Source organism: Antrostomus carolinensis, unplaced genomic scaffold (assembly GCF_000700745.2).
Source record: "Antrostomus carolinensis isolate BGI_N321 unplaced genomic scaffold, ASM70074v2 scaffold3485, whole genome shotgun sequence".
Lineage (NCBI taxonomy): Eukaryota > Metazoa > Chordata > Aves > Caprimulgiformes > Caprimulgidae > Antrostomus > Antrostomus carolinensis.
Window position 1 is genome coordinate 47,253 of NW_010315530.1, and position 27,651 is coordinate 74,903.

Genomic DNA, 27,651 nt, shown 5'->3' on the forward strand with positions numbered 1-27,651 from the left:
ACAAATAGTGATAAGCTATGCTGAAGACTGGTATTTACTCAAGGTCATAGGAAAAGGCAAGCCTGTCTCCCACAGACATCTAGCAAAAACATGATTGAAGCCAAAAGCAAAAAGGAAGTCGTATTAGCAAATGGAAAAAACTGAACTGTCAGTTTTATGAGTGCAATACAATTTAATCGGATTGTCAAAGCCCCATGTTAAAAAGAGTTTTATAGAAACCAAACCACAAGTGGAGTTGAAAAAAAATTTTTTTTTTTTTTTTCCTGGCCATCCATCCACAAAACAACACGCTTCAATCCAAATTCAACTGCCAAGAAAACAAAATCAAAAGTACTGGTAAATAACACCATCATTTCTCTTAATTAATTACACAACAGCATTCATTTACTAAGAGCAGTCAATACAGCTAGCTATATTTTGGCCTGTCCTGACAAAATGCTCTCTAGCAAAAAATTTTCTTCCCAAGAATCTTACTGTGCGTTCTGGAAACCAACTCTGGCTGCTCCCACAACTGTACACGCATATAATTTGCTGGGAGAGTTTCAGTAAACACAGATAGCGTGTCAGCTCTCCAGTCAGTTATTCGACTGGTTTCGGTTTTTTCTTTTTACCACGACTTGATTTTTATACAGTTAGGGATTACTTTGCAAAGCAAAGACTGATGATAAAGAACAAAGCAGATTGAATTTTTCCCCCCCCACTGCATCTTCAAAGAAATAGAAGAATTTACAATTGCAGAAAAACCCTCTGGAACTTTCTAGTGGGGGGGGTTCTCAGGAAACACAGGGGTTACTGTTAGAATTACTAGATTGCACTCAGTATTTCCAGACAAACCACTTACTTTCATGGAAAAGCTTCATCCATTTTTTGAAGAGAAGGAGGAAAAAAAAAAATAAAGTAAAAGTATATATTTATGTCAAGAAAATACCCTGGCAGAACAGATTAAAGACAGCAATGCATGGTGAATAGCATCTGCTGGTTTTTTAATAGCAGTCTCATGACCTGTTTCAACTTAGTGGCAGACAAAGTAGGATAAGAAGGAAAAATACAGAAGAGAAATTGAATGGCAAGTAGTTTGAGGAAAAAAATATATTAATTTATTCTACAAAACTATCGATAACTTGTCAACAGGATGCAAACTCCTGACCTGAATTAAAAATTATCTACAATAATATCTGACTGACGTAGAGCATCAGTTGCTAACTATGCTGTAACACAAGCAGTATTTAATCCATCAAGAAAATTAATCACAAGAGCAACAAAAAGGGATTCAGAGCAGTTTGGTTGCATTTTCACATCAGGAAAAATATGTTTCCTCAGGCTGATGAATGGGTCATGCACTGGCCCCTGAGGGTGTTAGTGGCAAGGCAGTCAAATGTCATCTGAAGGGGATGAGCTGACTGAAAATCATCTCCTGGCCTAGGGAGGCTTTAAATGCAGCTCTAACAACCATGATTATGGAATAGCACCTCCTCTATCACCAGTTTGTTAGCCCACTCTCTCCTTACCTTTATTGTGCTGTTCTTGGAAGTCTAATTAAACGCAGTATTTGTAGCAAATACTTTGGCTGCCCTATTGTATGTGCTTCAACAAGCTGCATTCTTGCCCTCCCATCACCAGAGGTATCTCTACTCAGTGGAGGATCTTTTTCTATCCCTGGGAAGTCCCTTGTGAATTCACATCAACTGATTTTTGGCCCATTCCCATTTCATTGGGATGGTTATTTACTCCATGTAGTTGTTCTGTGTTTTATTAATTCTGTTGTTTCACACTGTTCTTACTTGTGCAGTCTCTGCATGTTCCAGCATCTCCTCAAATTCCTGGTATTCTTCATCATCAGGTTCAGCACCAGAGAGTCGGGCCGCCCTCGCCATAAAATATGGAGGCAGCTCTCCGATGGCTGTGCCAGCACCCTGGGAAAAGAATAATTCTGATTTATTTTTGTGTTTATTCTTAGATAGGAAACATGTGATATGCAGAGTCCCATGGACATTTCAAATTATTCAAACTGATGAGATCAGCTGCTTTGAGAAATCTGCTTTAATGCACCAGGTCAAATTTATCCCCATTTCAAACATAATGCAGGTTCTTTTGAAACCCCACTTTCCCTCTTCCCTAGTTTAGCAAAATTCAGCTTCTCTCAGCGCAGACTATCACGTTGTAAGTCAGTGGCTCACAAGCTGTGGTCTGCAAGGTCAAATCGATGTGCTCTGTGCATCTCTGGGGCCCTGCAGAGTGGAACGTTGCCCAGCTCCGGCTGAGCTCCGCAGCCGGTGGCCAGCTGCGTCTGGTGCAGTGGGGAAGCCGGAGCTTGTCGCTGCGCTGCAGCCGGAGAGCTGGCCAGGCTGGGGGCCCGGCCATCCAACAGGATCCCTGAGTCAGCACAGCGCTGCCATCTCACCCTGCCGCATGATGCCAGACACATTTGTCGGCATGTGACAGTCCTTGCTCCTGAGCGGCCTTCGGAATAATCTGGGAACTCCTCCCCGGTGCCGTCACGTAGTTTACTTGTTCAGTCATGAGACTTTGTGCAAGTGTTTGTTAGAAAACAGGCTTGAGTTTTCCTCCAGCTATGAGCAAGGAAAATAAGGTTAAGCAAAGCTTGATCTCGAGTTTTCTCTCTCTACTTAAGATGGAATGAAAAAAGCCAAGAGAACTTGAGATGAAAGCCTGGTTCCCTTCTCACCACAGGAAAATTATATTTGTTTTCTCAGGACATCAAATGACTCATTTCAGTCTTGTGGGTAAATGCAACTTTAGCTTAACCAAAGAGAGAGAAAAAAAAGAAAAGAGAGGCAGCTAAGATTGAACATATGGATAAACAGAAGAGAATGAAACAGGAACTCGGATCAAACTCAATGGTTTAAATATAGGACAGGTAACAGCACAATAGTTGGGCACTACACTGGAAAAATGCTAAACCTTAGCTACATGCAGATGGCTTTTCTTTCTTAGGGTCAGTTGTAACAAATACTTTTCTATTCCTTTGAAGCAACGTGAAAGCTTTTCAATTTCCTTTGTTCCTGCTCTATATGCAGCTGCAAGCAAGGGAGAATTCCAGCTGCTGTGGATATTCCAAATCAACAGGTTGTGGTTTTAAATACCACTGCTCTCTGCAGTTACCCAAACTGTTAAACTCTCAGTTTCAACATCTAAAGTACACGGCCTCGTATGTTTATGCCCTTGTTTTCCACAGAAGAAAAATTTAAATGAGTGCAACAAGCTGAACTTTATTAATCTGCCTATTTCTGGCAGAAGGGAAGATAAGCCTGAAAACAGTAGCAACAACGTTTCAGAAAAATTAACTTGAGGTTATGTTCTCAGGGTGATGCAAGAACAAAAAGTCACATTGCTGCTCCAGGCTCTGCCAATTTGCTTTGGCTTCATTTTGTTAACTGAGGAAGAGGTTCGCATGCGTGTACTGGACATGAACTTTCTTTAAATTGGATAAGTCACATGCTCATTATTACAAAACATTTCAGAAGTGCAGTAAAAAAAAAAATCATATGATTTCATGTCTGCTGCAGATAGGTTCCTTAAGTGCATTAAAAAATTAAAAAGAAGTAATTAAGGGACCCAAACCAGTAACTATTTAACTGCCTTTTGTAACGTTAGCTGCCCATTTTCACTGTTTAACTTTGAATGCCAGTTTTACATGGAGATTCCTTGGACTAACAACAAATTGGAAAGGCAAATGCTAATCAAAATTCTTTTACACAAATACATTCAGAAAAGGAAACTGGGAAATTACTCCACTAGAAAGAGTCTTTTAAACAGATTTTATCCTGGTCAGGACACAGGCCGCCTGTTCTGCTAATCCTAAACAATTAAACATTTTTATTCTTTCCCCTTATTTCTTGTAAAAAAACAAAAAAAAGCTGTAACACATTAAAAATGTAGGGCACTATTGAATTCCTTGTCCCTGTGGGATGGAAGGCTGTGAAAACTGGCATACACCTAGCAGATTGTTTTTGAGAGTCCTGCTGCTGAGCCAGGTCTGGTGGAGCCAACTTTTATAGTGACTGAAAAAAAAGCATCATTTTAATTTCACCTAATAATTCCTTAGATACAGTGATACTTAATCCTCGTAACACTCATTATCAGCAAAAATGGCTATCACTGACATGTGGGGGACTAGTAATGATTTTCATCTCTGGAAGAAAACTGTACCTGGTTTAAGTTGGCTGAAACAGCCGCTGATGTTTTTGTGATCTGAATCAAATCCCTTGTGCAGATAAATCCCCACATTCAAACCTTGCAGGATACTCAGTCTGAGTAGCTTTATAGTCAGAGGTCTGCAAAGTCCCCACTGGGACCGTCCTGCTTTCAACATTTCACATGAAAACTTATATTGCTACCACCCTCCTGTCTCCCTCCAAACAATCAAGGAGATGGGCCAGATTTCACTTTGTAGCCTTTCAACATAATTTCACTTTACAAGTCTAAAGGAAACAGGCTGTTGGTGCTGTTGTACCTATTCCTCACAGGGCTGCATTAGGAACACATCTGCATACATCTGTTAATTCCCTTTCTTTTGCATTTATTCAGGGTTTATCATGATAAGTTCAGATTTTAGATCCAATTAGAAGTTGATGGTTCCATAAAAAATAAATAAATTTGTGAGCTCAATCGTACTTAGAATTAGGAATTAAACTTCATATTCCTGATTTCAGTTAAAAACCAGAAAATTAATTAAATTCTGGGGGGTTTTTTTTAAACTAAGGTTTTGATTTGCAAAAATCAGACTTCTCACTTTCTGAAAGTCCTGTTAAATTGGACATTTGGTTTAAGAGTGACAGAATTGAAAATAAGTTTCTTCAACAGCTTCCATAAAAAAGTGTACTGGAATTAAGACAAAAGAAACATACTGGAAGAAGCAGCAGCAATTGCCAACTTGATTTGGCTTACAGGAAATTAGCAAGCAATGTTTATGTACTCATGAAACATTCCAAGAAAGCATAACATTACACTAGACACCACTGGTAGACAGAGGATGCTCCCAAGGGAAAAGTTAGTGGAGACAGAGTTCAGTGAAAAGGTAGCTGACAGTGAATATGAAGGCGAGAAGAAAGAAAGGGGGGGGGAGAAAAAGAGTGGGATATAAATGTTCTGGCTTGGTCCTATTCCCAAGAAACGCGGCTCAAAAGAGAGACTGAAGGTACCATTTGTTCTCCCGCACGGCTGCTCAGAAGGACACAAGCTTTCAATGCTCACAGTTCCATTAACTCATTTCTAAACTGCTTAATTCTCATCATAGTTCAGTTATTTTGCATGCCGAAGATTAAGCAATGGATGTTTACCCCCAGCTACATTTTTATTTTGCAACCCTAGAAACGTAATTGCAAATGCCATTTTTATTACTCTAGTCTCCATTAAACAAACTTGAGCAGAAGGAGACGAGGAGGAAAATAAAGAGAAATCTTATATTTATGGTCTTATAAGTACTTGTATGTTTAGTTATTTGTCAAGCATTCAGGCAATTCTCTCCTCTCATTAGAAAGGGTGAAATTTAAGATGTATTTTGCTTCTTGAGAGGGCTGTAAGTCCACTTTCTCTATTATTATTTTGACTTGGGACTCCTACACATTACTTTAGTCTGTAATGTGTACAACCTAAATGGAATTTTTTTAAGTAACACAGCTGCTGATCATTTTAAAAGTTCCAGTGACCAAACTTGCCTTAATAATTATCTTTTCATATCATTAGAAGGAATACAAGGGCAGATATCAGATAATATGTATTTTCAGAATTTCCTCTCTCTACATTTGAATCGGACAACCAAGAATTTAATAACTAAATCATCAGCTAGAACAGGAAGTCAGAAATAAAATAAAGTTAATTTGGCATGCAGTTCGCAGCAGATGCATCTGTGTAAACTGCAATTCAGAATAATCCACACGTAATGCAAAAAAACAACTTAGCTGACCAAAATTCTCCAAAAATCAAATGTCTATAAAAAGCTGCAAAAGGAGGGGAGGAAAAAAAAAAAAGGAAAACAGAAAGGAAGTTCCAATGACAGCATTTCCCAAGACCCTGATTCACTTAAAAGCTAACTGGCTTTTTCTGTTTTAAGTGAAAAGTTTGCCATGATGGAAACAGGCAGAGAAATAGGAATAAAATACATTAAAATGTGCAATATAACACGCTCTATTTAATCCAATCTATTGATGCTACTCAGAAAAACATTTTAGCCATGATAATAGGGCCCAGGTCCTTCGGATGAGTAACTGCAACTTCAAGCTCACTTTACAGGCTGAAAATTTTTTGAATTCTATATGGTGTAACTGCATGCAATGTAAGACCTGACAGCTACAAGATCAATTGGGATGCAGATACCCTTTCTGAAACTTACCTTTTACATCAACAGCTTGGAAGTACAGGAGTGTTTTCTGTTAGCATTTAGAAAAGTAGTCAACACTGCACTTGATTAAAGCCCAGTAATATCCTATCACTTCTCTTTAAAGGATGTTAAAATTACCCCAGCTGATCAGGAAGGCATCTGTTCACACTGCAGATACACACGTTACTGTTGGCAGTGTGAGCCGTCATTGTTTTGCTAATTCAGGAATTTTTATGTGTATTGCTGAACGCAGAAATGAAATTGTTTAAGTTTTATAAACCAAACCTTACCCACATGCAGGCCTCCAGCCTGACTTTTGAGATGATAGCCCATAAAGAGATGGATCCTTCAGTTGTCTCCTCATCGGGGCAGATAATCTGATCCGGGTAAGGAGGCTCAGGAAAATTAACTGAATTACATTCATATGCAGCAAGAGTAACTGATGCTATGTGTGGACCCTGGAAAAAAAAAACCACAAGTAATTTCAAATGCATTTTATGTTAGTTACAATCAAAGATAAAATTAAACCCCCACATTTCTCCCTGATGCAAGGAGCCTAGGCTAAAAATATAGTGTTTCTCACTTTGGCCATTAATAAAGTTGTATATCTATAAAATGCTGGAGGTTTTTTAGAGGGTTTTTTTGAAGTGCAATGTTGAGTTATTAATGCTCTTATAGGAAAAAACAAAATCCACACAATCCTTTCAGCTTTTGCTGTGCCATTGTACAGTAGTATGAGGCTGCCAAGGAGAAATAAGAATCCTTACTTCTTAAAAATCAGGAAAATTTTCAAAACTTTATAATGTTCTCCTTCAGGTATTTATGGCCCACAGCTTTGTTACAGCAGGTGTTTTCCCTACTGTTGCTTTTAGAGGATGGAGACATTTAAATCTATGTTAATTTTTTTTAAATCACTGGGACTTCACATCTTACAGTGGACCTTCTTAACTTGGATCTTTCTTCAAAACTCATTCACTTAATTTGTGCTCGTTTTTCTCTGTATACAAGAAAGTGACCTTACTGCTGTTTGCTAAAAATGGTTTGAAATGTAATTTAAAACTTAAATGTAATTTAAATGCCATATAGTTGAATTACTTCTAGTCTCCATCTTACATTAAAAGATTTTTTTTTTTTGGACAGGCCTCAAAATTAGCATAAAAATCTGTTCAAGAATTTAACTGCTACATACTTAAAAAACCTGAAAGAATTGCCATTATTTTCATACTAAAGAAGTGAGAAGCAATTCAAACAGTCTATGGCCTGAACACTAGAGGTTGTAGCTAAAAAAGAAATCATTTAGCAAGAGGTCAGGGAAACTTTGGCTGGGGAAGATAGGAAAAAAAAAAAGTTAAACTAAGGTCTTTTCATAAAATCACAGATTTATATACATTTTAAAGTTTTCTTACACAAACCTTAACTTCTGCTATTAATTATTTGATGGGTTTTGACATCATGTTGTGAAACATTGTCAACCATTTTCTTCTACATTTTTTCCTTTAAATGAGTCATGTTTTATTAGACCAATAAGGGAGCCTGATACCCCCCACCCAAATCAAAGCTAAATTTCTCACAGAATAATGAGGGAAAGTGTGATAGACCTCAGCACTGCCCTTCCCCAGCACAAGGCTTCCACAGCTCACTTTGAAATGCCCGAGCCAGAGATATATTCAAAGGATCCTGCAGACTTAATTTGCACATTAAAGGATGAAATTCCACAGCAGGTCTCACATAAAAGGTGAAGCTCCATTGCTTCTCCTAGACTTGCAGGAAAGAAGATTTTAGTTGGGTTCACTCAGGTCAACATTTCAGGTCCCACTGAAGAGACCAGAGCACTGGACTTACACAATTCCATTGACACTGTAATTTTTTGATGGCAGTGAAATAAGAATATTGAAAAAATCAGTGATATTTTTCAGCATTACAGCTGTGACTACTGTTGTCATATGTAAACAACTCAAAATAAACCCATTCTTCTGCCATGCAACTGGTAAAAGACAAGCTGCTCTGATACCAAGGAAATTCTTTTATTTATTCCTTTTACTTTTACAGGAGACTAATTCAAAGTGCTTTGGCATACTTTGGATTATATAAATAGATATATACAGCCTCCTGAGATGATCAATGAGGCACAGACTCTCTCTCTCAAAAAAAAAAAAAGGAGAGAGAAAAGGTTCACTGAAGTAAAACTGAAACAGAGGAGATCCAGAAGCTGACACACAAGAGTGATTTTGATATGGCAGAGAGAACAAAGAACGGATGAATGAACAAATGACTAAGAACACATACTATCAACATTTCTATAGGCCCTAAAGGCAATGGACAACTTTTTGGTACTTGGAGCAAGATCAGCCCTGTCCCCAGCAGCTTCCTATCTAAATAAATAACATATCTCCATTTTACTCATCGAGAACTGATGCAAAGAGAGAGCTGAAACTTTCCTAAAGTTGTAGAGTACATTTACAGCAAACCTGGGAATCTCTTTCTCCACTGTACTCTGAAATTTAGGGAACTTAATCCCATCCCCTGCCTGCCCCTTCCCAGTCTGACAGCTACCTTGAGACAAAACTGGTCTCAAGCCATCTTCCTTAAATTAATGCTTTTCACCTGCAGAAATTTGCAATAAAATTCTCTTGACTAGCAAATTTGCATGGAAGAAATCCCCACGTACTTGAGTTGTAAATGACCATTTCCTGCATTCCCTTGAGAGGAAGGGGAAGGTTGTTGCCAAGGCAGTGAGATATGGTGCGTGAATCAAGAAGTATGATTTTTCAGTTCCACAAAATTTGGAAGACGTGCCACACTACAGTGTAACTACAGCCAGCTGTGGATGGGAGACTGTTAGTTTCAGTTTTAGAATAGTAAAAGACAAATTTAATCGCTAGTATAGTGAGGCCCCCAACCCCCTGCAAGGTTTCAGTGATAGCATTAGCAGCATTTCTTCTCAAACTGTGTAAATGTGTGTAAAGGAGACTGTACGATCTCAGGAGAGCAAGCAGTGACACAGTGCCAAGAGGAGGCTGCTGCAGGAGCTTCTTGCCATGAGCAGCTTCTCTCAACAGCATTGCCATCCTTGAAATGGCTTCATGGTCTCAAAACATTGTCTCCTGTTCAGAGAGCTCTCCCAGTCTCAACAAATGTCTGCAAAAAGGAAACATTCTACAAGAAGTAGCCAATGGAAAAAAAAAAAAGGCATTTTACAAAGCTGCTGTAAATGGCCAACGAGCCACCTGAAGACTACGCCGATTGAACATAATTCTTCCACTGTAATGTAAACAATTCTATAATGGAAAAAAGTTGGAGTTATGGAACCCACAGAAGCCACATTTTAACTGGAATGAGAAATAAAGCATAAACGGTTCATTTAGAGTGATGAAGTGTGGAGTATTGGAACTCAGAGAGAGCCAAAGGGAAGCAGCACAATCCCGTGTCCTCCCCTGGCAGAGGAGCCCAGCTGTCCTGCTGGTCAAACGGACAACATCTCACGGCTTGGCAGGCTGCGAGCAACATCTCCGACATCTGCTTTTGTTCTAGCTCAGCTCTGAAAGCTTGCACAGAGCATTAGACTTCTGACAAAGACGTGGTTACCAAGCACCTCAAAACAACAGTTGGCTACACAGGACCATGGTTGCAATGAGGGTGGAGGGGAGGAAGAGTGGGAGGGTCGCTGGATGTTTCATAAGAGAGGTGCCATTTTGGTTTATATTTAGCAACAGTGATAGTTCAACTCTGAACGGAACAGGGAACCAACTTCAAATGAGCTTTAGGTGCCACGTTTGGAAAATCCCACTCAATATACACTCAGATGTTTTATTTCTAACTCCTCCCTGTGCCAGAAGGATTAATTCTCATACAATTTTTTAATCCTCTTTGCAAATAATACCTCCTCCACCCTCTCCTCCTCCTTCTCCGCGTGGGGCCGCAGTAAACACTCCAGAGTGTTTTGCCTCTCTGCAATAGCTCAGTTTATTTCACCATTTTAGGAAAACCTCTAAGATACCTCCTCTTTGACTCTAACTGCAGCTCTACCTTTGAACAGGGCATTTGCAAAACTACTTCAAACCTTGTCACACCAGACAACAAATACTAAAAGCAGGAGATTTAGTAGACATGCTGCTTGCCAAACCAGGAAGAGTCGATGAAATTCAAGGCATGTAAGATCCTGAACACCAACTGTCTTTCCCTCACCCTCTTCCAGTGACTTTTTTTTTCTTTTAAATTGCAGGAGGCACTAAAAAGGGCTAACAGAGAAGAAATTGAGAAAGATTCTGCTGACTCGGGTGAGAAACATTTGCTTGCCCCTACTAACGACCAGAAGGAGCCTGTGGTTAGGCTGGAATGCGATTTTGTTAGAAATATCTGTACAATTTACAAATCAAACGAGACAAGATCTGGTCATCAAGATCAACTCAACATAAATCTATTTTTTTAGCAATAGGGAGTTTGGAAATCCCTATCTACACAACCCTGATGTCTCATAGAAGGTAACCTCGAACTCTTGAACTCACAGGCCTTCAGAGAAGTTTTAATTCAGTGATTGAAGGCACCCAAGCTAGAATAGACACTGCTAATCCTTAAAAGTTACTTCAAATGCTGTATTATGAAGTTTCTAGAAAGCATGATCTTTTTATCTATAAATTATGCTTGGAAATACATCAGTGCAAGTAGAAAAAGATGGCAGGCACATGTAAAAAAAATCAAGAAGTTAAAATCCTTAAAAACATGCTGATATGTATAATAGTTACAACAGAAAAGCCTTTACCATAAGGAAAAAGGACTGAATATCCAATTAAAAATGAATCATATTTTCACATTATTAATCATTCTGTGCACCTACACTGTGAACATGATTCAAGCTATAAACAAACTCCATATCGAGCGCTGGTTTCTCACATGCCCCTTCACAGAACAGCCACTCAGCTGAAGTGACATGAACACAAGAACAACTACATCTAATTTTAACCTTTAATATTTGGGGAAGATATAATTTTAGACTGTCTCTAAATTAGAAACATTTCACAAAGAAAAGTGATATGTCTGCCAGCAAGAGAAATATTACACTGAACTCATTGCTGAACTTAATGCACTAAAAATCTGTTTTCTTCCATGGATACGTTGCTTTTCACGCTGGGTTCAAGACTCAGCCCTTCCACAGGGGGGAAACATGTCATGCTATATTTGATTAAGATAAATTGGAAAAACAAAAGCTTGCTTCTCATGGGAAAAATCCTGCGAGCATTGCCCCAGGCTGCGACTCATCTCATACTTATCTATTAAGTCATTACACCTCTCAAGAAAGTAACACCAAGTTACAGCATCCTTTTTATCTTCAAGAGCAGTGGACAACTACCCACAAAGAAAACGACTCTGTGATTAAGAGGAAAAAGCTTGATCTGGAGGTGGCTAGTAAATATGTCAATCTAGTCTGCCTGTCTGTGTTACAAGATTAAAACGTCTCGTGATTTTATATAATGTCTGGTATGCAGGGCTGGCTGTAAAACAGGGCTCAGAATGAAGAAGGATCCTGTACCTAGAGCATCCTCAAGTGACACAAACATCCATCAAGTGGTCAAGGCTAGTTTTAGCAGACTGCCACAGCATTTCAAGCGACGTATTAATTTTACAATCATGTGTCTGTTAGCAAGTTTCTATTCCCACTTCAGTCAAGCTTTTGCCCCACAGCGCAGAGCTGATGGAAATTCCAAACGATGAGCCACAAGCTCTGAATATGACTGAACAAGAACCACCGAGGGAGCAGACACGTGGTACCACCACACGCATAACGGGGCCACGTTGCTACTTTGGGGAGTAACATGAAAAGCAGACGTTTTGTAAGGCTGCGCCCACGCTGCTTTCTATAGGAGCAAACAGACTCGTGTCAGGGAAAGGCACAATTGGAAGAATCCAAGTTTATACTCTGGTGCTGACAGAAAACAAAAATAATCTGTCAGCATTCTCTCCTTGCTCTTCCCTAGCCACCCACTTCTTATTTCTGAAGAATAAATCACAGCATCCATCCAAATTGACACTAGTAGCAACGATTGGCTTCAACGTCTCCAACGTCTCCAATTAGAGATCGTCTTGCACTGTTATCGTTATTTCCAGCCTGTTCAAGGAAGCAGTGACATGAAAAGTCTAAAGTTCAGGCTGTGCATTTAAAAAAGAAAAAAGAGCAGAGACTCCAAGGGAGCAAATGAGGAGGAAGCATTAACGTGACCTCCCAGCACAGTTACGAGACACAGAACCAGCGACGAGGAAGTCATGAGCAGATAATGAAAACAGGGTGTCAGCATCTACGAGGTAAAGTCCATCAACCTTCCAAAGGAAGAAAAAGGTGTAACCATCATCTTCCTAACTCCTCAGCTCGGTGCAAGTTCAAATCACTACAGCTGGCCAAGATGCTCAATATAGTTTAAATATTAATACAACATCAATATTTTGTGAACTTCTGAAAAGTCCAAGTAAGGTAGCTAATCCTGCACAGATGGACGTGCTTCACATTGGCTGTTTATTGCCACAGCTCCAGCTTTAGATAAACGGCCCAGACACTGACGTACACTGCACACCGCTTTCAGCGGCGCTGGAGGCCGTCTATGGAACTCACAGTCACACCATTCGGGCTCTGACTCATGAGGTCCAGCAACTCATGGTGGGGCAATACGGGAGGTTATTGCTTCCAGCTGTTCCACCAGCCCCTACGCTAGAGGTTACCACCCTCGGAGCAGGACAGTGGGACCAGCAGCGTCTGCTCAGTAGTTGCCAGGCTTGCACCCAGCAGAACTTCAAGTACCATCAATTTCACGTTAACACACCAGACTGGGGGCTCGGGGTTTAGCTCACAATCTCCCAGACTGAGCTGCAGCAGTTGAAGGGACTGTTCTTCCACAGCACAATCTAAACCAGCGGTGCTGGTTTTATTCTCTGCAGATACCTACTGGTATCTGACACACACAACACCACCGGGTGTGCTTAGAGGGACTAAGACTCCAAATGAACATGATTCTCCTTGAAAAAAAACATTTTTAATCTCAGATTTTTTTAAATGCAAGCAAGCCACCAGAAGATTTAAGGAACACCCAGGTTACACAATGAATTTGGCAGCAGCATCCAGTTTAATTCATTGGACACTTCCAGACCGTCAGTGCATTATTAATATCAATGCTGCAGTTTCAAGCATAACTGAGACCACCTGGACCATAAGCAGGAGTTCATGTCAAAAGATGGTTAGCAAAAGGTTTGTTGGTTTGGGGTTTTTTGTTTTGGTTTGGTTTTTTTAAGTTTTATGTCGATTCAAGTATTCCAGGATGTTTCAGTTCATTGTAAAAAGCTTAGGACAGCTGGAGGAAGTAGGTTTAAAGGCATGAAGGAAACAAATGAGAGGGTAAGAGTCACAAACAACCCTCACACAAACAGGATCCATTTCAACCTACTTTAGAATTAATTTCTTGTCTTCTGCACCCACCATGTATTATTCTTTCAACTACCTTAACAAGTCAATAGCAGTAATCTGAGCACAGATATTAGACAGGACCATTTTTTATTTAATTTGTTTTAGGCTTGCAAGTTGACATGTGAATTGAAGAATAATATGGACTGAAAGTGAACACCTCACTTCACAAAAATAATTCAGTGCTGGGAAGGGGAGCACAGCTACGCCCTCCCACCTGGCTGAGGCAGCTCAGCTTTTGTTTCTCACTTTTTCCCTTACACACAGAACCCAGAGATTTCTGGGTTACTCACGCTAGTTCTGAATGATCCATATGGAAAGAGCAAAACTTCTCCTGAAACTGACAATCACTATGAAAAGATTCCTGTATTAAAATCACAAGTAAATAAATGGAGAAAAAAAAAATTACAGTAAGTTCTGTGGATTTCAAAACTATTTTGTCTACTTCAGAAAAGTGAGTAAGCCCTGTTCTGTGAGCTTTTCTTTTTTAGAAGCACTTTAGTAATTTTATCATGAGTCTCCTTATGAGCTCAGCTCCTGGAATCAGATAACTAAAAGGAATTAAGTTTGATTTTAAAGTTTTCAGCAGTCCTGGCAGGAAAAGGGTTGTTTTGGGTTTTTTCTTTTTATTTACATTAACAACTTTTTTTTCTTTCTTTTTTTTTTTTAAAGCTAATGGGATCATTATTGCACAAGGTGTCTGGATTTTTTATCTTCACATTCTAAACCTAAACTAGTTCAGATAAGGCCAAAACACAGTTCACTTCAGCTGCAAACTACCACACTTACAGGAGGCCAGAATGTGACCGACCCCTTGCCAATACCAAACCCTGGAACCAATTCAGAACAAAAGCGAGACACTGAACTCTGCAGCCCAGATAAACCCAAACTGGCTCTCTAAAGCCAGCACTGTCACTAAGGACACTGTCTTTTCAGCTCACTTCTCTTTAAAGGCAGTTTTCTGTTCTTTTTCATAGCCTAAAATTATTGCCATGCTCTCTTCCACTGGGCTACAGAACACCCCAGTAAGAATCAAGTGACAAACCCACATATTAGAGTTCTGAAAAAAAATTCAAACTCTTGTGTGACCTCCGCACACAAAACATTCCTCTGGTACCTCATGTTTCCTGTTTGTGCTAGTCCACAGCCCGGCCACCACTGAAAACCTTTTCAGCAGTTGCTCCACTTGGCTCTATCAGCAAGTGAGCAGAGATTCATATTTAAGAAACAAAAACACAAACAAATGCAATCAGCCAAAGCTTGCTCTGCACTTTTGACCTGTAAGGAATTCGCTTCCATTCATCTCCCACTGCTGCAGGCTATAACAGACCATGCACAGAGGGGACATTTATCACCCGCTCCTCGCGCGAGGTTTTTTGATAGGCATTAATTCTACATCAATTCCAAGCTGATTTCGTTTGCCTCGGCCGCATCTTTTGCAATCCATTTGCCAGAGCTGAACTGAAACCAAATCACGAGGCAGAGCGCTGTGTGACGATGGCAGTGGTGGTGTGGTCCCAACCAAGGACTCCATCTAGCGTCCCTTGCTCCGCCGGAGCCTGTGCCCTCCGGCTGCTCATTCATTTCATTTTGCAGCAGCAGACAGACCTCTCCAAGATGTACAAATGCAAGAAATTCCTGACGAGTTACCCTCGGTCATCTTCTCTTGGTAATCAGGTGATTCATGCCATTTATATTTTAATATACCACCAATAGAAGAGAAAACATCTCAGGACTAAGAAAAAAAAGCCGTGCGCTGCTAAAACCGGTCTTTAGAGTCATTAATCATAACAGTTTTATTTCCTACAGATCACATCGTGATTACTATTTTTAAAGTGTTGTTTTTAAAGAATTGTGAAAAACCTTTAATGGGCTTTGGGAAAATAAGCCAGCAGACTTGTTTTGAAAGTGTCAGAATAAAAAGGATTCTTGGAAGAGTGGCCTGCTTCCCTGTTTCTGTGTTGAAGATCTGCTCTGTGCCAGCCCTTCACTCGGTGCCAATTTGCAGCACAAGAATAGTTTCCCAAAAAGCCGTGTCAAATTTTACCTTTAGTGCTGGCTACAACCAAGGAAGCAGGAACCAAGACAGCAGACAATGTTCAGATGCTTTGTAATATATAGGAAGTTCATGAATCACAGAAATAGCAATGAAAAGCCTATTATCAGACTATCTAAATTGACCTCTCCCTCCTAGACTGAGATGTACGCAGCAAGAATGTGCTGCTGACCAGCAAGATCCAAATCAGATGTGAACTGATATTAACCAGGGGCAGAAACATCCCCCCAAACCAAGACTGCATTAGATTGTAAAATCTACTTTAAGCAAACTGTTTCCAAGTAATCTCTTCTCATCTAACTCCAGGATCGCTCCTGGCACTTGAATTCATGCTGCTCCAAAAAAGCAGCTGGTGAGAGATGCTCTGAAGAATCCAGACAAATGACAGTTTTCAACACTGGAAAAAACAGCAAACCAGGCCAGGGAAAGCAAACATCCCGAGTCAGGCATGTACTGTATCTATTGCATAACTACATCTATGGTTTGCCCAGCTCACAGGCTGTGCTCATGACCAGTCTGACAGGAAAATAGCTGTCTGCAGTAAATGGAGGAGCTAGGTTTAAAAAAGATGCACCTGTGTCACAGCTGAGGAAGTTCAGGCACACTGTCTGAACAGGTGCCTACATGCCATCAATTCCTACCCCTTCACGGCAGAGACAATGCTGCAAGCATCAACAAGAGCTCAGCAGCGCATGGGTGGGCCCAAGAGCATTGTTCTCTGAGCATGTAATTGCATTCCCAACAATCTCACTGTACATACAGATTTTAAATGAGCAATTAATTAAAAGCAATTTTAAAACATTTACTGAGTCTATTCTCTATTGTCAGCAAATCCAGGCACTAAAGCAGAAGAGGATTTGTTGTTTGGTAACTTTTCATTTCTTTTAATCAATAGAAGAATAAGTTTTACCATAATGAAGAAACAAAATCAAAGTATATGGAACTTGGAAAGCAGATATACATTAATGTAAAAGTTTATATAGTGAGTTCCTTGCTTCATCTATCGTATTTCTACTTTTCTATCCTATTTCTACTTTTAGAGGCAACTGCTGTACAACTAGCAAAGCAAAAATAGTTTAAAACTCCTTCTTTTGAAAGCTGCAGCTCCTAATTGTGTTGTTTCTGGCTGGGTTAAATCTAGAATACTATTCTGAAATAATTCACCCTTTAAAAGTGGCACCAACAGTCTTAAGTTAGTACTCCACATTTTCTTTCTCACAAGGTGTAGGCTCACACAGAGGAGATATCAAGGGGTGTATTACTCCACTGATAGTATACTGCATACAGATATTGCTGATATAGCTGTACTGACAAGAATATTAACCGTTTAGGTACTTAAAATGGCAACAGGCTGTTAGGACAACGAGCTTGTGTTTTTACACTCCCACTGCCATCTAGTGGCATCAAAGCCAGATTCCTTCCACCAAATTCTGACCCACTCAGGGTCAGACAAGCCTTCAGTGCCCAGTACGTGCAATTCTCCTACATTTACAGTCCATGTTAATCACTAAATCTTGCACAGGAGAAAAGAAAATGACTCTTTGCTTCTTTTTCTTCCCACACTGACTGCCTTTACAGAATTCCCTCAGTGTAATAGAAACATGCTTATCTGTCTCACATATTTAAAGCAATCAAGTATTCCTCCTGTAGCCTTACACATTAATGTTAACAGTACAGGTTTATTACATTTTATTCTGTAACCACCTTCTAATTATTCAGTGTCATCTATTTTGTCTGTTTTCTTCCCCTAACAAAGTTATGTGAAACCTTGCCCCTTACATTCCAAATAAATATATTCACTAATAATATTAAACTAAATTTCTTTTCCTAGGTGATGCACCTCCCTGTAATCTTTGGAAGGCTGTTCATCTCCTATACATACACCATAAATATACTGATAAGCCACTAAGTTTGCATAGTCCAATGGAAAACTTCAGTGATATGTTAGGAAATTTAATTTATTTTCTATTAAAGTAATTTAGAACTATTTAAACATCTGAATTTTTAAATTTCAGAGTAAAAGAAAGGTCAATTCATCCCACCTTCTTTTGGAAAAAAAGTGGTGCTGTCTCATGAAGACTTCTTTAAGTGACAAAATCATCTTGGAGTGGCTTAGGGTATAAAATGACAACACTCTTGCTACCCTGTGTCAGATCAATGTACTGGAAAGAAACCTTACCCACTGTCAAATACAGTTCAGAAATGGTGCGTGACTTTTCTTATCTGCTAGATTTTTGACACAATATATGTAAAAATTAAGAATAGGAACTGAATGATAAGCTCTCCAAACTGCTTCGAAGAGAATGTCTAAATATGTGAAAACTTTGGTTAGAGGAAATCTTACGTTGACTCTCACTGGTTGACAGCCTAACAAAATATATAAACAGCAGAACGAGATTAAAATCTGTAATTTAAACTGTTTCTCACTTGCTGATTTAATTCATAACCAACTGATCTCTGCAGCAAACCTGGAGTTGCTTTCCTTTCCCTTCCTCTCTGTCCTGCTGAACAGCTGGTGATCCCACCCTGCTGCATTGTCATTCCCACCTTAGGCTGGGAGAGAACCCAACGTGAGCTGAGCTTCTGAGCTTGACTCCACTCCACACATCCCTCAGAGCTGGTTTGCCTCTCCAACGAGGCAGAGCACCTTGGTTCAGGACTGATCCTCCCTCTGTCCAGCCCATATCTCTTACTGTCCCTAATCTATTAACAGCATCACCTCTGCAAGTGAGGAAGATCTGTATGTTGTCAATTCACTGCTGTCTAAGCACTAGTCAGTGTCACCTAAAAATGTTCAGACACTATGTTCATCAGCTTTACTGAATTTCCATTTCCAGTCATTTAGACTGACAGCAAGATTTTTGCCTAGAAGGCTACACATGCATAAACTTGTTTCTGTTTAGCAACACCTTCCCTTCTCCTGTACTTTCTGCCTCCACAGTCTTTAGGAAAGAAGCTACACTAAGAGTAAGTCTGAGACTATTGCAAATGCAGCCCGTACAGATGCCACTCGATCCAACAGGCATTGCCCTGCTGTGTGGAAAAGCATGAGTTTCTTGTTTCTTGTCGTGTTTTCTGTGTTATTGTTAATGATTAAAGCAGTTCTGAAAGTAAACATCTGTAACTGTTCCAAATACAAGATGACATTTGTTGCATAAACTGGTTTTAATTATTTTGTGGCCATGAATCCTTTTCTTAAATCCAGGACAGTGGTTTCATAAACAAGGAACTAATCCAATGGCCAAAAGCAAAACACACCCAAACATTTCCCTAACTTTCCTAGCTAAGTTGAGATAAACAACACCATGCAAATTTTCAGAACAGATACTATTTTATCTCTGTAGACAAATATTTTTCTTGCTATTATTTTCAAAGCAAAATTAATACAGATGGAGCTTTAAAACAGCTGTCTACTTCAGCAATTTCAGCTAGAAAAATGATCATTTTAAGCTACTAAAAGAAAAATTGTAAATGGAAACATTTGAGCTGTACGCACTAGAAAATGTCTCATTTAAACCAGGAAATTAGAGGATAGAGCTTGCAGATTTTGACTCACTGTTTCAAAGTGAGGATCTACAATTCAACAAACATAAAGCATACAAACTCTAAAACAAGTATAGAATATGAATAACATTCACTAGAGCCCAGAAGAATTATGCTAAGTATTTATTTTCTTTCAGAAGTACTTAAGGTTTAGCACTTAGGGAATATTCTTTATTCCAAGATTTAAAAATATGCAACAATTAAAATACTTGATTCAGAAATAATATCGTATTGGAAATATCCTTACCAAATAGAGCAGAAAGGTGTGGAGACCTGTTCCAAGTCCAACAGAGGACAGAATGCCTAATCCTACCCAGTAGGCACACCAGAAGAACTTTTTCTCCATATACCGCACATACTGAAAAAGAAAAGTCACAAAAGAGAAAAAAAAAACCAAACATGAATGGTGATATCTCTTAGGGGAAAGTTAAAGCTACAACCTAATGCAGAGAGTTACCTGGATTATGATAAATGAAATAGATTCCTAGATATTTCTGTTTGCAATTTATTACACTTACAGCACAGACACATACAGAAAATCACACACTTCCAGAAGAAAAGCCCACGCTTGTTAGAATCAGCAAGTTTCCAAGGAGGCAGATGAAAAATTCAGGTTAAATAGTAAGGGGTTGAAATGCAGAACAGGCACACCAGGTGTGAGCACTGGGCAGTGAGCCCCAGACAGTGTCTACTGGAGCCCAAGTAAGACTCCCCTGGAGCAGACAGATGAGGGAACTGCCTGAGGAGGTTAAACAAAGGAACAGAATTAGCTGAGCTCCCAGTTCCTCAGTTGAGTGTTTTATCTCAGACCAGTGAATAACCAGGTTTGTTACTTTTAAGAAAAGATTAAAATATTGGTTGTGTGCTGCCCATGTAAGTCAGGGGGTATGAGAAAGTTACAGCAAATTCTGGCCATAAAAAGGTCCAGCTGAGGAAACAGGAAGCAGTATGTCCCTCTCACTGCTATGACAGCAATACTAAGAGGATGAGCCAGGCCATCAACTTGTCTGTCCCACAGCCCCAAGAAGAGGTGTCATTTATACCATCCATGAACCAACAGCTCTAGGATGAAGTTTACCAGTCTTAACCAGACTTCAGCCTGTCAGGGTGTAAAAAGTCCTGAAAACAGCAAGTGAAACCCCAAAATATACTTCACTATTCTGAGTATGCTTTTGGGAGGAAGTGGCTCATGTTCAGGTGGACATTGATGGTACAGAGACAGACAGAGGCACTGGCAGCACACGGACTTCAGGGAAGCAGCTCTGGAGGAAGCAGGATGGACAAAAACCTCCTGGCACACAACTGAGACCCCCCCCAGAACAGAAAGCTCCAAGCACTGGCTGGACCCTGCAGGTCACGCTCCCCTTGCCAGTCCCAGAGCCACAGGTTTGTTCCCAGCAGGCTGAAGGAAACCTTGAGCAGCACTGCTGGGCCAAGCCCTGGCAGCCAGCTCAGGGGCCATGTGCCTCAACACCAGCTTGTAAGAGCCATCTAGTGACAAGTGTTGACTGCATCAAGCTCCGGCCTTCTCACTGACACGGCCACCAACCAGGGCGGTTTTTAATGAAGCAGAAAGCTATTAATCCATCAGGAACAGGCCACTGATTTACCATCTACCAACTTGCTCTGCATGTAAGTGCTTAGGTCTCAAGCATGGGATGGACTAAGCAAGAATGTGATGAGCTGAAGCAACTCCTTTCATTGTTTTCATCCTGGGAAGCCAGGGTTCCTGTTCTAGACCTGCATGTCCCTCAGGCAGCCAGTGACACACCACAGCAGGATAGATGTAAGCAAGTTCTCTGAAACTGGGAACCTGCTGATTTTGGAGTCAGAGCAGTAAAACGATTCAACTGCACAAGAAAATGCTCTGCAAGGTTTAAAAGGGCTGTCTGCCCTCAGGGAAAACCTGAAACTCAAGGAGAAATGGGGAGAGGAAAGGTGTAGACAACACCATCACCTTATGCTTACACAATGGCTTACACTTCAAGTGAATGCAAAAGCATCAATCTTCATGTACTCCAAAGCACAAAAAATGTTTTAAAACAATCTTTTTAAAACAATGGGAGCACGAGAAACATCACAGAACCAGATTTGAACCATGAAACCATTTTACATCTAGATATATGCCTATCTAGCACGGGATAGGTTTCACAAGACCCCTCCATAGCAGCAGGAGAAACATTTCTTGGGAACCACGAAGTTCTATCACGATTCAGTTCACCATTACATCTCACGAGCTCACACCACTATTAAAAGCTTGTTAACAGCAGATGTGAGGGAGCACTGTGGTATTGGTGGTGTGCTCATCGAGAAAAGGATGGGAAGTGGCACACCTGCACCTACAGATGCAACAGAACAGATCAAATGATACAGCTGATCGTTCTGCATCTCTAAAATGCAACTCAGCCACACACAACGGAGAGGAACCATGACATGAGAAACAGATATCCTTAGTGAGTGGAGTTCTAAAGAAACATTACCAATTCATGAAGATCCCATTCAATTCCCAGCACATTTATTTACCTTAGCACAGGGACAGGAAGTATTAGTCACTAAGGAAAGTAACTTGAAAACCTCGTACCTGTTGATGTGTTCCTTCAATGTAATACGTAGCTGTAAGCACTGCAAGCGTCAGTAAAAAAGACACCAAGATACTTCGCCGATGCCACAATCTTAAAAGACAAATGGCAATTAGGGTTTTTCATAATTTAGCACGCATTTCAAAGTAACTTAGTTATGCCTGTAGACTGGGTCTGCGTGGATGCAGTCAGCAGGGACAATGGCAGCTGAAAAGTTTGCTATTATAAAAGAATAAACCTCCCAAGAAAATATCTGGGGAATCTTTATAAAATTCTTTATGGAAAAAGCTCTACTTCACTGTCAAGTGAGATCAAAGCTCAGTCATGCATTTATTTTATTTTTTTTTTTAAATAAAGAAAAACAAAGTAACTGTCTGAAAACAAACACAATCTGAAAACAATATTCAGCTCCTGCAGCCAAGACAGTCTCAGTCGCGGGGCCATCAACAACATCCATGGTTAAGCAAAGTGCAGAGCAGGCACTGGCCCTGGGCAAGGGACGAGCTGTGGGTGGAATACAGAAGTGCTAATTTCAAACTGCCTGCTGGTGGGTAGAACCACAGTGACAGTAAGAACAAATCTTTACACTATTTTGGTCCCCCTGATCTATTGAAATTAATATCTCTCCTAACAGCTCAAAGTCTAATAAATACATTTTAGCTAATTATGAAGTGCTAGGAAACTACTCCAGTAAGGAGAGAAAAGTGTTTTGCTTTTGTGCCTGTTTAGTTTTACATACACATTCTGCTTGATGTGCATGTGGCCACACACAGATTAGCAAATACATTTATTATTTTCTGGGAAGCACTATTATACTGTCACCTAATGATATAAAAAGCAAGTGCTAGCATCACCTACAACTCTCAGACATGAAATAGCAAACTACGAACTTCTCTGTTTAAACAGATCAAAAGAGATAGAAATAGAAGGTGTATAATACAGGAAAACAGTCACAAATGTTTCCTATTAAGCAAGTTGAAAAAAAAGTCACTAACTTTCCTTTAATTTAAAAATAATTTGTGCTGCTTATATTAGTATGAGAATTGGATCTTCAATTGATTGTCATAACTTAAATCATTATTTACTCGAGTGGAACACAGGATATCATTAAGAATCAATCTGAGGTCTCAATAGCTTATAATAGTCCATGTTATTTTCTGCAAAGACATTGTTGTGCCAGCGCTAGACAACAGATCTGCTGCACAACAGAGGATGCAAGTGCTACCTGTAACAGAATCTGATGTCTAGAAAGCAGGGTGATAGTCAGCTTAAAATAAGACCTCAAATGTTATTTCTGCTGGGCTTAAATAAACACTTGGAGGTTGTCAGAAATGGCTAACCTAAGACCTGATAAAACACTTCTCAAATAAACAATTCCAATGACAGCTGAAAGAATGCACATAGCAAAATAAGTAGGTTTTGGGGTTATTTTGGGGGGCTTCCAGTTACCAACACAAGCACTACGGTGGCTGCTACTCTTGTCTTTTTCAGTTGCCAACTTGACTCATGTTTGCCTTTTGGCACTCTAAACCCTCTCAAGCCCAGTGCACTAAGAAGTAACTGTGCATTTCAGCATTGGTCAGGGATGTTAGGACTGCTACACGCAAATTTTCTAACCAGAATAAAAGCCCATTTTATCCAGTGTGTAAATAACACTTAGGGAAAAGTGCTTTAATAAATAATTAAACCTGCTGCAAAAGGGACCACACAGCTTACAAGCAAAGTCCTCTCTGCAGCGTCATAAACATCACTGCAAGTTCCACGTAAGCCTGAACCCTGCCCTAGCTGACCATGTGAAGATCACTCAGCGATACCAACACACAGGTTAACGCATCAGTACTGAACACTGCAGCATCTCTTGCCTCAAGGATCCCTAAACATTGTCCCACTCCTTCAAATTGGAACGTTCAACTCTTCAGAAAGGAAGTCTGCAATTTTCTTCCACTGACCCCTGACTGTATTTACACTCCTGTACTTTAGACAGAAGGTCTGGGCACACAGCTAGACGTGTGGTATATTCCAGTAGCCACCTTTCAAGTACAAAAACAAATATGTTTTCTGAAAGAAGAATTTTCAAGTTGTGAATCACCAGGGAAAGCGAGATGTCAGAATGACCTACTGAATCAGAGCATGGGTTTCCCCAGAATGCTTAGTAGAAGTTAAAGAAATGATCTTTACTTTATGGTCCATTCCTTCAAGTTTATTAGAGTTTCCAGGAAAAAATACTGCAAGGTAACAAGCGGTTGTCTCCACAGTACAATATTCAACCTCTCTTGTCGTTCCCTTCGCTTCCGTTCACTCAACAAAGAGGAATCTGCAAATGAAAAGCAACAGAAATGTAAAAGCACAGGCTGACAGTTCAGATTCTATCCCACTCAAAAATATACCAACTTTTTTTTTTTGGTGCTTTGTGAGGAAGTTAATGTGAGCTCCCAGCCACCTTTTCTACTCATCACAAAGCATTTGCTCTGAGGGCATCAGAAATCATGTAACCTCCAGCAAAGGAACTAAGGTGGCTTTTTTTCCTCTCCATTTATCTGACAACCATTCAGGAATCTAACTGGCCCAGGGTGCAAAAAGCCTGGCATATCTCTCAGCCTTTATGCAAGGTACCGCACTACTAGTTAAAAATCAGCTAATGTATTAGGTCAAATGCAACTGTCTGACCCACTAGAGAGACCACATTTCACTTTGAACTTTTGAATTTGGTTCTCTTCCAAAGCTATTCTCAGACTTCTCCAATCAAACCAGATTGAATTACACGTGCTCTTTGTACACTTCAGTCACCGTGTAACCGGATAACAGCATCTCTCCTCCCAGTCAGGATCCTCTGGCTATGGTTAAGCCTTGCCACGCTCTTCAGCTTCTCCAGAATGAGCCCAGCAGACAGGAAGTGCTCCCAGGAAAAGGATCTGCTTTTATCCCACAGTCCTTCACTGGACTGATGTACACTGGGTTGCTTTTAACTGCAGTGATTTGGTTCTAATGCAGAGCTCAACGCTACGGTAACACCAGTCACTCTACATACCATAGAAAGGTTCTTCTAATAAAGGTGTTATTTTGCACTTACTATACAGTCAAGGTTCATAAAAACCTCAGCTATTTTTTGGATGAGAATGTCTTGTTCAAAGGTTGTCAAGCTAATGGGTGGTAATAATTTTTAAGCTTTTAAAGAAAATTAATTCTGAAATAAGAGGAAAAAAATAGTATCACAAAACAACAACAAAAAAAATAAACAAAAATAACTTCTATCCAAACAGACACTGTACTTGTTTAAACATCACTTACTACACAAAGTCAAAACACATGTATTCTGGTTTGCATACATTTAAAACACTGCAATAATAGTCATAAATTTTAAATTTGTGAAAAACTGTTGCATTTAAAATATTAATCTAATCTGAAACTCCAGCATATTGTAACTCAAGATGTATTATTTCAGTCTTATTCCAGTAATTGAAACATGCTGCCTTATCAGATGCCTGTATTTACACAGAAATTGCATACCTCGTTAGTCACACAGCCCACTCAATTTCATATTCATTAGCTGTAATCATCAGTTGCTTTAGATGAACTAAGAGAAATCCTCCAATGGCAAATACTGGATAACATCCACATTCCCTCAGAGTTACAGAATGGTTTCAGCCTTCAAGTAAAAGGCTTTGATTTGTTCCATATATACACATACAGCTCCTCATTAAATCTTGCCACATTCATTGCATCAAGAATTTTTATTCTTCTTTTTTTTTTACTTAATGTGTCTAATAAAACTGCTTCAACCTTGGTTTTTATTACTTTGTTTTTAGTGAAGGTCATACAAGACAATGCTGTAAGACTGCATACAACTTGAGAAATCACTTGGTTGCAAAACTTAATTAAATATGAAACTGGCACATTCCAAGCTGACAGGAAACAAACGAGGATGATCATCATTTCTATGCTATACTACACAGCACACATAATTCAGTCATACAAGGGTCTTCATCAAACATTCTCAGATTATTTTTCATGAGTCCTAAACATCAACCCAAGTCTATTTCAGACAGACCAGTAGGAAAAGAGAGGTAAGACAGGAGATGAAGTAGTTAACTGTTTTGCTAGTAATTTATCATTGAAACTGATATATGATAGTGAAGCCAAATGTCAACAGAAAAGCTAGAAACTGGGAGACTAATAACTGGATTTCTCCCAGAGTAAAGCAGATTTTTATTACCAAGTACTGGCTTTTCAGTGCCAAAGGGTGGGGCTGTGCAGCCTCATTTCTACAGCCATGAATTTGCCAACATGGTTTAGTTTTTCAGCTCAGTCCTGTTGCAGCCCCTGTTGGTACCCAGGTCACCTTTACAGGGCTCACAGGGATAGGAACCACAGAACAAGAACTTTGATGGGAGAAAAGAGTGTAAGAGAAAACTGAATGGAAATATACAGCATAAAACCATTCTGTGGCTTTACAACACATAAATCCTCTAGACTTCTGATTTAGAGAGGACTGAAATTTCCAAGACTGATTCAGACATTGAGGCCCTTTGTATTATCTGGGCACAAAATGCACCAAGGTAAATCCCTTTTGTGCATTGTGGTGGCCGTTTCACACACCGAGCTGAGCAGCTGAGAACATCCAGTCATTTTCCACCTACCTGTAAAGTTTCCATTGTGCTGTTCTTTGATCATTCCTATGCGTCTCTGGTCACAGTCTGTTCCATTCTCTGCCATTTCATAGATCAGTCACGTATGGGGATCTAACAGCAGAACAAAACCAAAAAAACATCATATTATTCCACTTCTGGTTATGGAGAGTCCATTTACTCCATAGTCACAGGATACAGGCAAACATCCAGCACGTCTCCAAATCCAAATCACGTTTACCCTGCATTGCACCATTAAATAGCAGCAAGTGATTCAATTCCCACAATGACAAAGATTAAAACATTTCCACCTCCATAAATCTAAATTTTTCACTTAAGTGACAAAACTCCTCCCGTTCTAACAACTGAACAAAAGCTTGTTAAACAATCCCTTCTACAAATCAGCCTACTGTCTGGGCTCCAGAAACAGCAGAGCTTCATACAAACCTCAGTCCAATCCTGAGAGAGACACACTTAAGATTTTATTCTCATATTAGAAATCATCTACTCTGGCACTAAGCTTCCAGGTAGTTAATAGCAAGTAGACCTCAAAAACCTCACAGTCTAAAAAAAAAACTAGCCCTCATTATGGTAACTAAGATACAGAATTGCACCTTATGTTTTGCACAGTGTAATATCTCTAAATGAGAAAAGGTGAACTCTTCAATGGAAGAGAGCTCTCTGATGAAAAGCTTCTTTGCAAAGTGTACATTCAGCCTGCTGGTTTAGCCTCTCTCTAGCAACATCAGCCTTAAAAAGTGCAGAACGGCTGTGGTTTTCCTTATCCAGGAGGGTAAATAGTGCAATAATTGGAAGCCAGCATAAATCACAATGTTGCAAGAGCTTCTTCCCCCCCTCCCTTTTAAAACAAACCCCAGAACTGAACAGCTGACAGTACTTATGCAATCAAACACAAAGAAAGTGGCCAGTCAGACTCCTCACTTTAAAAATCCTCTCTTGAATCTTAAAACAGTTTTTGGAATTTTATTTCAGAGTGTCCCACAAAGCTAAAGCATCTTATTTGCATTGCACTTCTCCCTGTAAGCAAACATGATTTACAGTTT

The 27,651-nt window shown here is 39.8% G+C and overlaps 1 protein-coding gene across 3 annotated transcripts in view; it reads right to left on the minus strand.

The window, feature by feature from the left end:
• The window catches only part of VMP1 (vacuole membrane protein 1), a 57,820-nt gene extending 31,118 nt beyond the window's left edge, over positions 1–26,702 (minus strand). Inside the window, exons 1-6 of one of the 3 annotated variants that reach the window (XM_010167970.2) lie at positions 26,600–26,702; positions 24,141–24,276; positions 21,965–22,055; positions 19,631–19,741; positions 6,631–6,798; positions 1,782–1,913 (exon numbers count right to left, since the gene is read on the minus strand). In XM_010167970.2, the coding sequence (XP_010166272.1) occupies positions 1,782–1,913; positions 6,631–6,798; positions 19,631–19,741; positions 21,965–22,055; positions 24,141–24,276; positions 26,600–26,675 (714 nt within the window). In that variant the 5' untranslated portion in view covers positions 26,676–26,702. The remainder of the gene's footprint in view (positions 1–1,781; positions 1,914–6,630; positions 6,799–19,630; positions 19,742–21,964; positions 22,056–24,140; positions 24,277–26,599) is intronic. The other 2 variants (XM_029084956.1, XM_029084955.1) reach the window with 2 other exon arrangements.
• Positions 26,703–27,651: the final 949 nt, after the last annotated feature.